The 16,583-nt window shown below is 48.1% G+C and overlaps 1 protein-coding gene across 5 annotated transcripts in view; it reads left to right on the forward strand.

The window, feature by feature from the left end:
• Nucleotides 1-16,583, forward strand: part of nipblb (NIPBL cohesin loading factor b) — a 50,594-nt gene that overhangs the window by 25,288 nt on the left and 8,723 nt on the right. For all 5 annotated transcript variants that reach the window (XM_042080394.1, XM_042080397.1, XM_042080396.1 and 2 more), the window contains exons 7-31: nucleotides 264-406; nucleotides 914-992; nucleotides 1,280-1,849; nucleotides 3,338-4,600; nucleotides 5,895-6,071; nucleotides 6,712-6,885; nucleotides 7,564-7,635; nucleotides 7,726-7,815; nucleotides 8,018-8,118; nucleotides 8,208-8,294; nucleotides 9,070-9,301; nucleotides 9,648-9,799; nucleotides 10,187-10,267; nucleotides 10,517-10,617; nucleotides 10,990-11,119; nucleotides 11,434-11,516; nucleotides 11,734-11,866; nucleotides 12,129-12,272; nucleotides 12,598-12,684; nucleotides 13,273-13,490; nucleotides 14,246-14,348; nucleotides 14,548-14,646; nucleotides 15,131-15,277; nucleotides 16,183-16,317; nucleotides 16,472-16,570. In XM_042080394.1, the coding sequence (XP_041936328.1) occupies nucleotides 264-406; nucleotides 914-992; nucleotides 1,280-1,849; nucleotides 3,338-4,600; nucleotides 5,895-6,071; nucleotides 6,712-6,885; nucleotides 7,564-7,635; nucleotides 7,726-7,815; nucleotides 8,018-8,118; nucleotides 8,208-8,294; nucleotides 9,070-9,301; nucleotides 9,648-9,799; nucleotides 10,187-10,267; nucleotides 10,517-10,617; nucleotides 10,990-11,119; nucleotides 11,434-11,516; nucleotides 11,734-11,866; nucleotides 12,129-12,272; nucleotides 12,598-12,684; nucleotides 13,273-13,490; nucleotides 14,246-14,348; nucleotides 14,548-14,646; nucleotides 15,131-15,277; nucleotides 16,183-16,317; nucleotides 16,472-16,570 (4,700 nt within the window). The remainder of the gene's footprint in view (nucleotides 1-263; nucleotides 407-913; nucleotides 993-1,279; nucleotides 1,850-3,337; nucleotides 4,601-5,894; nucleotides 6,072-6,711; nucleotides 6,886-7,563; nucleotides 7,636-7,725; nucleotides 7,816-8,017; nucleotides 8,119-8,207; nucleotides 8,295-9,069; nucleotides 9,302-9,647; nucleotides 9,800-10,186; nucleotides 10,268-10,516; nucleotides 10,618-10,989; nucleotides 11,120-11,433; nucleotides 11,517-11,733; nucleotides 11,867-12,128; nucleotides 12,273-12,597; nucleotides 12,685-13,272; nucleotides 13,491-14,245; nucleotides 14,349-14,547; nucleotides 14,647-15,130; nucleotides 15,278-16,182; nucleotides 16,318-16,471; nucleotides 16,571-16,583) is intronic.

Consider the following 16,583-nt stretch of genomic DNA (forward strand, 5'->3'; position numbering starts at 1 on the left):
CTTCAGATAGATAGATAGATAGATAGATAGATAGATAGATACTTTATTGATCCCCAAGGGGAAATTCAAGGTTTCGACAACAAGAATTAAGACAATGTTAGTCCTCAAGTAAAAAAAAACTGTGTGTTTCTGTTTGTGTCTGTCTGTGTCTTTGTCTTTCTGTGTATGTGTTTCTCTGTGTGAATGTCTGTCTGTCTGTCTGTCTGAGTCTGTGTGTGTCTGTGGATGGAGGAGGCTAACTGGGCATGCATTTTGCTCCATAGGGTCGGTGGCCAGTCCCATGGTGCCTGGTGGTATAAGGAACATACACACAGACAATAAGGTCTCGGGGCAGATGGCCAGCAACTCCGCCAATCACAACAGCGAAGACTACATGGGCATGGTGCACAGGCCCATGGGCAGCGGGGTAAGCCACTTAGCACTCACACTCTGCTCTCTCTATAGCTGCCGTCCAACATAACCAACATTTTTGCACTACCTTAACCTATGCTATTTCAGCGGTGGTAGCGTAGTGGCTGTAAAGGAGCTGGGCTAGCGTGCAGTAGCCTGAAAAGTTGTTGGTTTAGTATCCGGCTTCCACCGTTGTGCCCTTAACCCTGAGTTGCACCAGGGACAATTGACATCAGTCACTTTGGATAAAAGAAAGCCTCTGCTAAATGAATAAATGTAAATGTACCCAGAGTCCTGTCTGTTGCCTAGCAACCCTAGGAAGGTACTTTAAAAACTAGTGCTGACACTACTGACACTTGTGTGTCATGTGTATCATTGCTTGTCACTTTAGATCAACTTAACTTAATTAAGTACTTAGACAAGATCATGTACTTTAAAGCTAGCTCAGTCTGAGCTAGTGTCTGTATAGTGGTGTCCCGAGGCAGGGCTCTGTGGTCTCTTAACGGTTTGATGTTTTCTCCAGGAGAGTGACATGAGAAACGCCTCGTTCCCCCTTCGATCGCCTGTCTGCTCGCCTGCAGGGAGTGAAGGCACCCCAAAAGGTACGTCCTATACCATCCAGTACACACACACACACACCCACACACACACACATACATACAATTTACTTATTGTGATTTAGCTTATCCCAATAAAGGCTTACATGGTTACTGTGTGATGGGTGATCCCCATACAACAATGCGCCCATTGAAATGTGTGTAACTCCAGTGAGCCTGTCGAACTGTGTGTAACTCCAGTCCGCCCATTGAACTGTGTGTAACTCCAGTGCGCCCATTGAACTGTGTGTAACTCCAGTGCGCCCATTGAGCATTTTTCACATCTGTTTCAGCTGGGTCACGGCCGCCACTCATCCTGTCCCCGCCCCCTTACACGTCCCCCCGGGATGCGGCGGCGGCCGCCGAACTGCTGCTGGACTCGCCCGAGCAACGGAAGAAGCAACGCAAGCAGCTGGGCGAGGCGGCCGACGGTAAGACTGCCCCCGCCATGTACGACATCGTCAGCCCACCCTCCAAGGACTCGACCAAGCTCACGCTCAAGCTCTCGCGGGTCAAGTCGTCGGAGAGCGACTCGGCCGCGCCTGGCGGTGCCAACGCGGAGCTCCTCCCGGGCATGGAGCCCGGATCGGACGCTGAGGGCGAGCTGCCCTACAACAGCCTGCAGCCTTTCCGCAGTGGCGACCCGGCACAGAGGCTGGGCCCGGGGCACTGCGGCGGCGAGCAGTCGGGGTACCAGCAGGTGCCTGTTCTCCAGAACACGGGCGGCGTGCCGGGCCGGATGACCACGGGCAGCGGGACGCCGTACGACGAGGCCGAGATGGACGCGCTGGCCGAGATCGAGAGGATCGAGCGGGAGTCAGCCATCGAGCGCGAACGCTGCTCCAAAGAGGTTCAGGATAAAGGTAGGCACACTGACAACAACAGCAACCACAATTACTCCACCACATTACCCAAAGTGCTTACTGACACATAAACTAAGCACACACTTACACAAATAGAGCATCACAGTCCCGCCCACAGCCGATGCCGGAAGTAAGAATTCAATACAATTTCTCCATTGACAATTGGGGTATAAGCCATAAAAACGTAACTGCACATGGTAGACTTAAAACCAGCTATGGCTGTACTAAGCAACTGTATATATGCTCACATTGATGGTAATTTTGATACCATAGATTTAATAGAGACCCAGTCAGACCAATAGTATGAAAAATCAGGAACAGAGTTTATTTACAATGATGCGCATCAAGGGAGAGACAGCATGACTTCACCTAAAGATCCATCAGCTGCTCTAACTAGACAAGGAAATAGTTAGAGTTTAAGTATCCTTCCAGGCTGACGGGAGATGGCGTTCAGACCCTGATTAGTGGCAGCCTGGCAATCCGGAGCAGATAGCTACTGACGCAGCCATGCAGAACAGTGAAACACTGCAAAGTCATAATATGCCTGCTTATCTCTAAACACAGTCACACAGAGATATACATATGGACAGTACATATATCATACAGTCATTACATAGAATCATACTTTTAGTATCAAAGTGACCTACTAATGAGAAATGCAGAACATTAAACCACATATTGGAATATTGGACAAAATGCAGAACATTAAACCATATATTGGAATATTGGACATAATGTTCTATTCCACTTTCTCTCAATATAGACGCCAAAAGTTCATGGGGCACTAACCTTGTTTTGAGATAAATGTCTTTTATTCGCAATGTCTTGGATAAGTACTTCATTACCCACAATCCTGAACAATCCCACAGTGATGCCTCTGATTGGTGGAAAGGCCGTTATGGTCATGGTTTGAAACTTTCTCAGCAAGTCTTTTACTGCCTATGGCGAAAATCTTAATGTGATTAAAACATTTCTTGACAAATATTGGTACTTGAATCAACAAGGATTGTGGTTTATACATCACACAAACTTAGTCAGGGCCAATGCACCACTATAGACCACTGTAAATGTTAGTTTAAACACTCAAACTTTTCAGGTAGCTGACAGGCTAACCTTTACCATTTCCGACATTGGATGTCATTACATAATGCAGCTAACATTAGCCTGTATGCTGCAACACAGGTATGAAATATATTATGTTTTAGTGAGTGTCCAAAGGGGTGAATCATGAACTACTCATACCATAAACCACTGCACCTAAGCTCTCTCGGAGGAGGGGCGGGACTGTGATGCTCTATATCGACAAAAGTATCTACCATAACCATCACATTTTAATTCAATTTAAATTTTTTAATAACTTTTTTAATAACTTTTATTATATAAATAAACTTGACTATTATGGTGTCCATATCTGACTTTAAACACAGGCATGTTTTTTAGACGGCTTTAAGTTCTGGTCCTGATGTCCCTGTTCCTTTGCTCCCACAGATAAGCCACTGAAGAAACGGAAGCAGGACTCGTACCCCCAGGAGCCCGGCGCCGGAGGGACCGCAGGGGCCACCGGGGGCCCAGGGATGGGCGGTGGCGGCAGCGCAGGCCACAAACTGGCCCCGCAGGAGGCCAGCGCTGCCAGCAACGGGGCGAACCGCCTCGCCCTCATGGTCAGCATCGACCTGCAGCAGGCCGGCCGGGGGGAGGGTCAGCTGGAGCCAGTGGCCACTCCTCTCCCCGCTCTGGAGGCACAGCGGTGGCCCGAGGAGGGGCCAGAGTCGGCGGGCGTCTTGCGCATGCGCTCGAAGACGGACGGCGAGGTGCAAAAGGCCGACGGGCGGCCGGAGGTTATCAAACAGCGCGCTGACACGCCACAGAAGCCGGGTCCAGACGGCCACGCCGAGATGCCCAGGCACAAGCAGGACGGGCGACACGACCGGGAGCGGGAGAGAGACCGGGACTCGGGCAAGGCCAGCTCGGAGCGGAGGCCCGACGGGTCAAAACACAGGCACGACGGCAAGCCCGATGGCAAGAAACACCCCGACACCCCGCGGAAATCTGACTCGGCGCGCGACGGGCATCGAGAGGACCGACACAAGGACCGGGACAGAGAACGAGACAAGGACCGGGAGAAAGAGCGCGACGGCGACTCCTCTCGCGTCCGCCGGCCTGAAACCCCGAAATCCTCAGACCGTCACGAACGTCGGGACCGGGAAAAAGACAGACGGTCACGGCCAGACGGTGAAGGGCGTGACCGCGAGCGAGACCGCGAGCGACGGGAACGGGAACGGGCTGACAGCCCCCGTGTGAAACAGGAGCGGGACAGCAACCGCCCTCGGCCCGACCGGCCTGGCGGGAAGGACACTGAGCGGCGGAGTGGAGGTGGCGACTCGGGCAGAAGCCGCACAGACGGTCACAAACAGCAGCAGCCGCAGCCCGGCCCGGACAACAAACCCGGCAGTGATTTCCCGTCCTTCCTGCTCGGCGGGAAGTCTGGGGCGCTGAAGAACTTTGTGATTCCCAAGCTGAAGCGAGACAAGGACGGCAAAGTGATCGCTGACCTGCAGCGGGCGGAGGGCTGGAGTGAGCCCAGGGTCAAGCTGGAGCGCATAGGCCCAGAAAAGGGCCCGAGCCTGGACAAGGGCCTCAACAAGGGGCCCAAACCTGTGGTGGTGCTCCAGAAGCTCTCCCTGGACGAGGTCCAGAAGATCATCCGCAAGAGCAAGAGCAGACCGTCGTCCTTCGGGAAATCCTCAAAAGGTAAAGTAGCTGGTTTGTTTAGTTTTTTTTCCTGCTTTGTCGGCTGTTGGGTTTCCTGCAGTTTAGTTTGAAGAGATCAACACCACTCCTTGATGATACTGCTTCAGTCCGTGGGCAAAGCTTTCCGTGGTATTTTGATGAAACCTGTGTGCTCTTTGAGAACAGATAGGAACTGGTGCAGATGTGCGTTTTTCTCACTCGGCTGAGTTCTCCCTTCAGTTTTTTTCCTGTTACTGTGATAATGAGAAAAATGTTTTGGGGTTTGGAGGTTGACTTGATAGGAGGTTGAACTGATGATTGAATCCAGCAGAAAGTAACTGACAAATTTGGAAGATATGAGTTGTTTGATAACTCTACCTCATTGCTGTGGCATACAGATATTGACATGATTAAATGGTAAACAATTCCCCCTTTGTCAGTTCCCACATTTTTCTTTCCAATCCACTGACAGATGATGGGGCTAAAGGTGGCTTCACATGCAAGGCATTGTGCACTGTACTCTTCAGGTCACTGGGTTGTGCACAAAATAGTAGTAGTCATAATTTGTTTGCACAAAACAAAATTGTTGTGCACAAAATAGTAGTAGTCATAAATTGTTTGCACAAAATGGTAGTACCCACCGTGGCTCAAAGTTTGCGTGGGGGCTCGCTGAGTGGCTGCGCTTTGGTCGGCGCAGCGGCAAACCACTTTACAACATTCAAACCATTGAAATTGCTGGGTCTCAGAGCACAGCCAAGCTGTGGTCACTCTGCATGTGAAGTCTGCTTAGCAGGATTTATTGCATCTGTAAGTCGTACTTTTAATTTTGATTACCCTTCAACGCCTTGCAATTGTAAAGACGATAGAGATCATTTTGGGTTTGGGTGAAAGACACAGAATTTGTTTGCCACCGACTTTTGAAAGGTGTCAAGTCGTGTTTATTTATAAAGCACTTTAAACACAACACCAGTTGACCAAAGTGCTGTACAATAAGAAAAAAAACTTAAACTCTACCCTGGTGGAGTTGGCCACAAGGGTTGTCACACTCCTTGAAAGTGCTTGAAAATGCTCCTGGAAAATAACTTGAACGTCTTTTCTGTGATGGCGTGAAATTGCTTTGGTCGCAGGTTTATTCTTTCCTTTACTTATAGACAAGTCCACTTATTCTTAGTTGAAGTGTTTATTAGATTTTTAAAAATGTCATGACACAGTAGCCAAATGTGTTATGTCAAAGTCTGTGAGTTCTATGAATACGGTGCAGTTTAAAGTGTGAGGACCTTTTGAGGAATAAGCGCTGTTTCCTCTCCATGAGCAGCGTCGTATGACCAGAGTGTACTGCGGGAGCTGCCGCCTCACCTGATGGCCGAGATCGAGTCCACCATGCCCCTCTGCGAGCGCGTCAAGATGAACAAGCGCCGACGCAGCACGGTCAACGAGAAGCCCAAGTACGCCGAGCCCAGCTCAGACGATGACGAGGACGACTCCTTCGAGCGTGAGTAGCTCTGCTCTTCGTCTTGGTCTGTGGATGTGTTTGGAGGATCTTCCTCTGTGTGGTTCAGTTTGTACCCCTCCCCCTTGCTCACGGTCATCCCTTTCTCCTTCTTCTGCTACTGTCAAACTAGACCCAGCTCATGTAACTGGACCAGGGTTATTTGACCGCAATATATTTCTCAACCCTTCTTTTGTCAGTTCAAACCAATCCACTCCGTATGTGTTATTCCCAGATCGTGTATGTTTAGACAGGATCTGGATCACAACCTGGAAGAAAAGCAACAATTAGCAATACAATAGAAAAAGATTATTGCCAACCTTGGTCTTGCGATTCACTCTGAAACCCTGGTCAGACATACCAGACATTTTCCAACATACCTTGAGAGGTCTGTCGCGAAGCAAGGTCACCCAACCCATTGTAGCGCTATCAGATTAAATCAACCAGAGTTGAGGCCTGCCTAAGCTCTGATATAAAAGAGGTGTTTGACTCTTGCTTCCGTCTGTGTGTCTATCTGTCATTTTTCAAATGCTGCTTTCAGCAGTATCATCTCCCACATGAGAAAGGTCCTCACTTCTGCCAGTGCCAGAGCTAAATGTTGACCTCTGACCTTTTGCGATCTTGTGTGTTCTGGTCGTTGCAGCCTCACGGAAGCGGAACAAGCGCGAGCGCGACAAGGCGTGGGAAGGCGATGACCGCGAGCGACGGGGCTCTGGGGAGCATCGGCGCGGCGGTGGTTGGGGCAGTGGCGGCCGGCAGAGGGAGCGCAGCCCAGACGAGTCGGACGAGGAGTCTCCCCCACCTAGCATAAGCGACAGTGAGTAGAGTGTGTCTTAGGCCAGTGGTTCTCAAAGTGGGGGCCGCGAGGGCGTGCCAGGGGGGGCCTCAGCAAGTTGGAGGGAAAAATAAAAGCAAGAAATAAATACATTTAAAAACATTTAAAATATACTATGAGGGTTATTATACAATGCCATTATAATAATGTGATGCATTTCTGAACATATTTCCCATGATAATGACTGGGAATAATAGTAGAGTGATGGCTCTCATATAGCAGAAAGCCCCAAATAAAAATTTTACACACTGTATGCTCCATCGCGATGTGGTTGTGGCTAAAATAATTATTAGATTAGCTTAATGTATTTTTACATTTGCCGTAGTATTGTCGATGGGTTTAATTAATAAAACAGTAATCAAGGGGGTCCTTGGCCAGAACCTAGTGGTATTTGAGGGGCCTTGCCAGAACCTAGTGGTATTTGGGGGGCCTTGTCGTGGAAAAGTTTGGGAACCCCTGTCTTAGGCAGCGCTACTCTGCACTAGATGTTTGGGGGGACGCTTGTGTACTTGGAAGCGTTGGGGGACGCTTGTGTACTTGGAACCGTAGCTTGTGGGGGCAAGAGGAACTCATCCATTGCTGCACGGGGACCTTGATGATACAAGTTCTATATAAATCACAATGGAATTACATGTCTTCAAATCCTCTTCTCCCATCCAGTTGCCAGAAAGTTGAAGAAGAAAGAGAAGCAGAAGAAACGGAAGGCGTACGAACCCAAGCTCACTCCAGAAGGTAAATACGCAATCATTCCCTCTCCTCCCATCCTTGTACTTCAGTGATGCAACATGTGAGTTAATGAGGTCTCCATTTTTGCCTTGACAGAAATGATGGACTCCTCCACGTTCAAGAAGTTCTCTGCCTGTGTGGACAATATTCTAGATAACCTGGAGGATGTGGATTTCACAGCGTTAGGTACGAGCAATTCCTCATGCTTTTTGTGGAATGCTATTATCTAGTTGACCCTCAATGAGTTTGGCCTGTCTTTCACCCTGTCTTTGTTCTGCCTATGTTAGGAGTTCCTCTCCTGATCTGAAATGTACTCTGAGAACATGCATTAGTCCCGTAGTCTCTTGTTGTGTAAATGCTGAAGCCATTTTGTATCCTTTGAAAACAGACGATGATGAGATCCCTCAGGAACTACTTCTTGGCAAACAACAGCTCAATGAACTGGGCAGCGAGTCTGCCAAGATCAAGGCCATGGGCATCACATTCAGGGTAGGACATGCATGCCACAGGCAGGTCTCACATGATGGAGCTGGTTGTAAAAGAATGGCCCCTCTGACTGTTGGGTTTGTGATTCACAGCTTCCATCTGACAAGCTTGTGAAGGTCTTGAACATCTTGGAGAAGAACATCCAGGATGGATCCAAGCTCTCAACCATGATGAATCACGTGAGTTAAAGATCACACATATACCCCCTTTTCCTACAAATTGAAATCGTTTTTGAGGTCTAGTATAGTAAAACATGTCATACTTTGAACGCCTAGTAAAACATGTCATACTTTGGTCAAAATGCTTAATGCACCTCAACACATTTTCCAACCCTGTCTGAAGAACCTTGTTGACTTGTTCAGCATCCTGTTCGGGTGCCTGTTCCTTTACAAACAAGAGCATATAACATGATTGCTTTGCTTGAACATTTTGGTTATAGGCCCAAACTTTCAAACGTTTGTTCTTCGGTCATGTGCAGAGTCAACCTCATAAGCCCATAAAACAGAGGCATTTTTAAAATTATTATTCAACAAGTTTACCTCCATGATGTCATGTAACATGTGACCTTTAAACTGAACCTCACCATCTAACTAATGGGCTTGTAGTGTTGTAGGTTTGGAGTCTGTAGGTTTTTAAAGGTAGGAAGCACGGCTTCAGAATGTGGCAGTCGTACCATGAATTGGTTCTACCTGTGCACTTAACAAGTGATTTTATTAATTAGCTCATCTACCTGACTGAAGAGTTGTGCAAATGAGAATAAGGTAGCTTAGAGAATAGATGGAAGAAATACTTGGTTTATACGTCTCACTTTCTGAAGCTGGATTCTGAAGCTGGATCTCTGGTAATTTTGTAGTGTTCAGTGGTTTTGTTGGCATCCATGTCATTGTCATGTCAAGTGTGTTTGTTGTATATGTCACACATGGTCATTGGACTAAGCGTCTCTTTATGGTTTAGGACGCGGATGCGGAAGATGAAGAGCGGCTGTGGCGAGACCTCATTATGGAGCGGGTCACCAAGTCGGCAGATGCGTGCTTGACGGCACTCAACATCATGACGTCACCGCGCATGCCCAAGGCCGTGTACATCGAGGACGTCATTGAGCGCGTGTTGCAGTACACAAAGTTCCACCTGCAGAACTCGCTCTACCCCCAGTACGACCCTGTGTACCGCGTGGATCCACATGGAAGTAAGTCACGCATCCCCTCCCATCAAGTGCTCCACAGTCGGCAGTGTGGACCGGCTTTCCAATTTAGCTCTATATTTTTCTAGTACCTGCTTTTGGACTACAAACAAATTACAAATCAAACCTGTGTGTAAATCAGACTTTTTGAGTTGTGGACACATCTTTCTGACACATTCTGATTTAGCAGTGTTTGTGTTCATACTTAATTTTTGAGAAATTCACTGTCACTGATTATGTGTGAACTACTCCATGGGTCATTTGGTCTGACCTTGCTTATGGTTGGTGTGAAGTCACTGGTTTTAGCTGTGACCCTAACTTTTTGTTTGTTTGTTTGTTTGTTTATCTCAAGGTGGCTTGATGAGCTCCAAGGCCAAGCGTGCTAAATGCTCCACGCACAAGCAGAGGGTCATCGTCCTGCTCTACCACAAAGTGTGTGACATCGTCAGCAAGATCTCGGAGCTCCTGGACATCCAGCTGCTGACCGACACCACCATCCTGCAGGTGAGCTGCCGTGCTTGTTGCCCAGGCCTGGGTCACGACAAGGCGGGGATCAGCCAGCGGCAAACGTAACGCAACGCTCAGCCCATAATAAGTTTTATCTCGTTCCTAACCAACACAAACGGTTTGTCAATTGAATACGCTCGCGTTGCACCAAGTTTAACACTCAGCTTGTTCAACGCTAGCGTTCCGCTGCTGAACCATAGAGAACAATAGGAAACCTGCCGTTTGCCGCTGGCTAATGTGATCCCCGCCTAAGTCCATCACCCGTCTCTTCTCCATTCTTTGTGTGTCAATTGTCTGGCTGTTGTCGTTGTATGTTGAGCCACGCCAAAGGTGACCGTCTGTCATGATGGACAGTACAGGTCTGATTGGGATTCTCTCCTCCAGGTCTCCTCTATGGGCATCACGCCATTCTTTGTGGAGAACGTGAGTGAGCTGCAGCTGTTTGCCATCAAGCTGGTCACCGCGGTGAGTACGCAAGCAGATGCACTCACAACCAAACACTCAACCGGCCATTTTAACCTAGAATGACCTCAACACACTCATCCACACTGCCAGACACATTTGCATGAGCACAGTCACACAGACGCCAACAACAAGCAATGTGTTAGCTTAAACACACCCACACAGACTCTCTCTCTCTTGCAGACACACATACACACACACACACACACACACAGTCAGCCTGAGTGACACGTGATTGTGTGTGTGTCGCAGGTGTTCTCTCGGTACGAGAAGCACAGGCAGCTGATCCTGGAGGAGATCCTCACGTCGCTAGCCCGGCTGCCCACCAGCAAGAGGAGCCTGAGGAACTTCAGGTATTCCCACACTCACACTTTCACTCTCTACGGGGGGAAAGGCCTCTGCCGTGGCTCCTCTGTGAAGGCCAGGAGTGGCGCTGGACCGGGAGAAAGAGAGACCTATACTTAGTAAAAGCCAAAGATAATGTCGGTTTGGTGTAAGTTGTTTTTAGTTTGTGAAAATGACAGGGCGGCTGTGTCTGGTGGATTGTCGTTGGTAATGGTAGGTGGTGGCACATCATTTAGAGGCTCTAGTTTCAGCTTCTCCCAAGCGTCTGTGGCTTGCATAGATGCTGTCAGTTTGGGTCTGTGGAGGTTATTATTTGGTGCTGCTGTCACAGCATGTTTGTGTCACTCTAAGTGTCTGTGTGTGTGTGTGTGTGTGGTCAGGCTGAACAGCAGCGATGTGGATGGGGAACCCATGTACATCCAGATGGTCACTGCTTTGGTGCTGCAGCTCATCCAGTGCGTGGTGCACCTGCCCACGGAGAAGGACGCAGACGATGAGTACGACAAGAAGGTGAGAACAGTGCGGAGGCTCCACGTCAACAGGCCATTACAGAGAGGCAATGACTAGCAAAGCTTAGCTAGCAACACAACCAAACCATGATGCCTATCTCATAATACTGCCATCAGACAGAAGAAAGGCATCATCTTAGGAAGGTTCATGTCCCTGAATTCCTCAGTTCACGTCTAAATGTGTAGGTCGCTAGTGACCCAGAGTGACGCTGGGTTTTTGTCATGATTGCCAGTGTTCTTGTCCTCGTCACTCATGATGAATTATGAAGATTATGGGTACAAGTTTATGATGGATTTTCTGTGGTCATTTTTCAGGTGGATCATGATGTCCTGATTACAAACTCGTACGAGACGGCGATGAGGACGGCCCAGAACTTTCTCTCTGTGTTCCTCAAAAAGTAGGTCAATGGGTCACCACAAGGTCATCGAAGACCGCTTAAGCACCCTGTGGTCCTCCCCAAGACAGCTGTGAATTGCCCATCCGTTTGTCGTTTCCTCTTTCCGCTTTCTCTCATCCTTTCTCTCCTCTTCTGTTCCTCCCTCTCTCTCTCTCTCTCTCTCTCTCTCTCTCTCTCTCTCTCTCTCTCTCTCTCTCTCTCTCTCTCTCTCTCTCAGGTGTGGCAGTAAGCAAGGGGAGGAGGACTACCGGCCACTGTTTGAGAACTTCGTCCATGATCTCCTTTCCACGGTTAACAAGCCGGACTGGCCGGCTGCAGAGCTGCTGCTAAGCCTGCTGGGACGTCTACTGGTGAGATTCTGACACCTCTGGGGTCACAAAGGTCATAGGTCAAACCAATTGGGCGCTAACTACATTCACAACTCACTATAGTCACCGTTAGAAATCTTTGTTAGAGGCTTTCTCTCCTTGATCCTTGTTTATCTCTCTAAATCATTACACCGAGACTGTCTTTATTGTAGCTTTCTGTTATTGCCACTGTATCCTCCATCTTTCAGTCCATTTGAATGGGTCATTTTGGATCTGACGTTTCTCCGGTCCTCCCTCATCTCAGGTACACCAGTTCAGTAATAAGCAGACGGAGATGGCTTTGCGGGTGGCCTCGCTGGACTACCTGGGCACAGTAGCCGCTCGTTTGCGCAAGGACGCCGTCACCAGCAAGATGGACCAGAAATCCATTGACCGAATATTGCGGGAGGTAGACAAAATGATTTCTTCCAGCTGTGTGATTTTGGTTGAATGTTCAACCTCCCTCCCTTGTTGGTCAAAAATGTGTTAATGTAACATTTTAGGTAGGCTTAATAAAGCAAACTTCGATGTTGGAATTTAGGTAACTGGGTCCTGAAAATTTTGAAAAACAAAGCAAGCTAGTTTCTCAAGCTTATAATTGGTCACTGTCTCTGTGGTTGTAGACCATAATGTTTTTTGGTCGTGTGCAAACGGTGGTGGCTGCTGAGTGTGTTGCTGACTGTCCTCAGCGAGCTGCTGCTTCTAGCCCTGACCCTGTGCTCTGTGTCTGTTAGGCCTCGGGCAACGATGAGACTCAGCAGCTTCAGAAGGCACTGCTGGATTATCTGGACGGGAATTCGGAGAACGACCCCTCACTGGCGGTGAGTCAGCCAGGGCAATGCCAGCCATACTCTCCCCTCCAGCAAGGGCCAGGAGAAACTGGCAAAGCTTCTAAGATGTGGTCTCAATTTTCACTTGTGTTCATAGAGAGCACAGATTGGACTCATTGTACTGGTACAGAATCTACCTCTTCCTAAACCTCGCTTTCTCTGTATCTCTTCCTAAACCCCGCTCTCTCTACCTCTTCCTAAACCCCGCTCTCTCTACCTCTTCCTAAACCCTGCTCTCTCTCTCTACCTCTTCCTAAACCCCGCTCTCTCTCTACCTCTTCCTAAACCCTGCTCTCTCTCTCTACCTCTTCCTAAACCCCGCTCTCTCTCTACCTCTTCCTAAACCCTGCTCTCTCTCTCTACCTCTTCCTAAACCCCGCTCTCTCTGTATCTCTACCTCTTTCTAAACCCCTCTCTCTCTGTATCTCTACCTCTTTCTAAACCCCTCTCTCTCTACCTCTTACCCTCTCCCTTTGATTTTTTTTTTTTTTTTTTTTGACTCCTCAATCCTCCCTCTTCTGCGATCACTGTCTCTGTGTCCACTCCAACTCACTCTCCTCTTCTCCACCCCCCCTCCAGTTTGCTCGGAAGTTCTACATCGCGCAGTGGTTCCGCGACACCACCACGGAGATGGAGAAGGCCATGAAGAACCAAAACCAGAAGGACGACGACTCGGACAGCCAGCACCACGCCCGCGAGATGGAGACCACCAGCGAGATCATGCAGCGCGCCGAGGAGCGCAAGAAATTCCTGCGCGTTATCGTCAGGAGCTTGCCCGCGCAGTTCAGCTCACTCAAGTACGCGTCCCAGTCTACCGCCCCTCATCTGCAGCCAGTTGTATGTAATAGCGGCTAAAAAGATTTTGGTGTAAAGCTGTGTTCAGACCGTAAGACACTAACAGCGATGCAACAATGAGAGAACGTGAAACGTTCATTCATTAAATTTCAGCAACTTAAAGCGATTTGAGGAAAAATGATTGCTGGAGGCATAACATTTACTCAACAAAGGTGAACTAATCTCAACTTTTAGGCAACAAACCTGTCGCTTAACTGATGCTGCATAAATATAAATCATTTTTGCTTACTGGCAAAAAAAACAAAACAATGCAACTCTGCTGTGAATTTGACTCAACCTTCAATCACTGTTGATTTGTGGAATTGATATTTGTGACTATGTCCTTTAACGCTTGTTCCCTGTTGATCAGTGGAATTGATGTTTGTGACTATGTCCTTTAACGCTTGTTCCCTGTTGATCAGTGGAATTGATGTTTGTGACTATGTCCTTGTTGAGCAGTGGAATTGATGTTTGTGACTATGTCCTTTAACGCTTGTTCCCTGTTGATCAGTGGAATTGATGCTTGTGACTGTCCCTGTTGATCAGTGGAATTGATGTTTGTGACTATGTCCTTTAACGCTTGTTCCCTGTTGATCAGTGGAATTGATGTTTGTGACTATGTCCTTTAACGCTTGTTCCCTGTTGATCAGTGGAATTGATGTTTGTGACTATGTCCTTTAACACTTGTTCCCTGTTGCCCCTTTCCTTCGCTCTGTAGGATGAACTCGGACACTGTTGACTATGAAGACGCCTGCCTGATCGTCAGATATTTGGCCTCCATGAGGCCGTTTGCGCAGAGCTTTGATATTTATTTAACACAGGTGGGTTGGAGCTCAGTCATGGCCACAGTCGTGTGCATGATGACAAACTTGATAAAGGCTGTTTGCCAAAACGTCCGTCTTGAACAAATAACTTGAAAAGAGATCAGTGTGTGCGGCTACCCTGTCCGTATCCATGATAACTACTCAGCCAGACACTAGAGCTGACATCCAAGCCTGAGCCTGTGTTGTCCCTGCACAGATTCTGAGAGTGTTGGGGGAGAGTGCCATCGCGGTGCGGACCAAAGCCATGAAGTGTCTGTCAGAGGTGGTGGCTGTGGATCCCAGCATTCTCGCAAGGGTGAGTGAGCAGCTGCTGTTGCTGTGTGCTTATTGCTGCTGAAGGTCAACACTTCAGAAGGGGATCAAAGTGTGCTTGTTTGTTGGGGTACTTAGGAAACAAAATTTAAAGTCGACTGGTATTAATTAGCAAACACACTTACCCAAACCAACACAGTCTCGCAACAGCAGGTTTGGGAATTAAACCAGTGATACTACTGCAGACTTCGATAACCTTACTTAGTGCACTTTTATTTTTAAAATCCCTGTGTGTGTGGTTTCTGGTTTCTGAATGTTTGTTTTTTTCCTATACGTTTGTGTGTGTGTGTGTGTGTGTGTGTGTGTGTGTGTGTGTGTGTGTATGAGTGTGAGAGAGAAATAGATGGAAAGAGAGAGCGGGAAGTTGGTGTGTATGGGTGGAAGTGTAGTTTTCTAACTATGTGCAAACTGCCTGAGTGTCGTCTTGACCGTGTGTGTGTGTTTTTCTGATCCCCTCCTCTCCTCAGTCGGACATGCAGCGTGGGGTGCACTGTCGTCTTATGGACAACTCGACCAGCGTGCGCGAGGCCGCCGTGGAGCTGCTGGGCCGCTTCGTGCTGAGCCGGCCCCAGCTAACCGAGCAGTACTATGACATGCTCATTGAGAGAATACTGGTGAGGAGGCCGTGACTTTTGACATCTTGCCAAATTCTCACCTTTGACCCCCAGATGATGGAGCACAATTGAAAATGAGTGTAACCACAGCAAGCAAAGTGTGTAATGTAATGTCAATGGAATGTTTTTGCCAGCCGCCTAACCCTACAGGCGTAAGTCAAACCCATATTGATTGATCTGGAAAAAGTGATTGAGAACATCCTGCTAGATGACTTGTCATAGCTTTCACTAACTTTGAGGAGCAGCAAGTCCAAGTCAGACTAAAAATGTGTCCTTTTCACAAACATTTTCTGTAGTATCTGCTGTTTCTATTATTCTATTGATTTCTCATATTTATCGAAATCTGCTTTTAAACTGAAGAGTGCTGATGCTCCAATAGCATGCAGCATCACTGGTTTCTGGTGGAGTAGTTGGCGCTGGAGTCTTGGGAGTGTTTTGACCAGTCAGGTGTCAGATTAGACGGGTAAGCTGTCGCTCATGGAGTGACCCAAAGAACCCCAACAGCCACCAGCTGTGCAGACTCCAAGGACGTCACTATCCAGACGAGGGTTCAATCGGAGTATGAAAGTTCACATCAGGTGATGTGCTCAGCGCCACACTGCCATCTAGGGGTGGGGAAGCGTAAGTACAGCTGGTGCGACTGGTGCCAGGGCCGTTAAAGGTTGAGGTTTTTACAGTTGCTTTTATTGGTATTGGCAGAGGTGAAACCTGTAGTACCGCTGTTCTGCGTTGTCAGGTGTTTATTAGTGGTTTAATTTTATTCTTTTAATGATGTGATTATCTCTTCCTGGTTTCTGATACTGTTAATACCATAATGTTGACTTTCATCCCACTTGTTGGGTGAGGGATTATATGAAGCTTCTGGCTGCTACCCTAAATGCATTAATGTGTGTGTATGTGTGCAGGACACGGGCATCAGTGTGAGGAAGAGGGTTATTAAGATCCTGAGAGACATCTGCCTGGAGCAGCCCACTTTCAGCAAGATCACTGAGATGTGTGTGAAGATGATCCGCAGGGTCAACGATGAGGAGGGCATTAAGGTGTGTACACACACACACACACACACACACACAGTTGCAGTTTGAATTTGTTGTTTTCATGAGGTTACAGGTGTTTCCTGGGTTAAAGCAGGCGGACCACTGAACATTTGCCAGCCGTTGAATAGTGATAATTTTGCGCTCTGCTTCCTTGCAGAAACTTGTGAATGAAACATTCCAGAAGCTCTGGTTCACGCCAACGCCGAATCACGACAAAGAGGCCATGACCAGGAAGATCCTCAACATTACTGACGTGGTAAGTTGTGTTT

Source organism: Alosa sapidissima, chromosome 23 (assembly GCF_018492685.1).
Source record: "Alosa sapidissima isolate fAloSap1 chromosome 23, fAloSap1.pri, whole genome shotgun sequence".
Classification (NCBI taxonomy): domain Eukaryota; kingdom Metazoa; phylum Chordata; class Actinopteri; order Clupeiformes; family Clupeidae; genus Alosa; species Alosa sapidissima.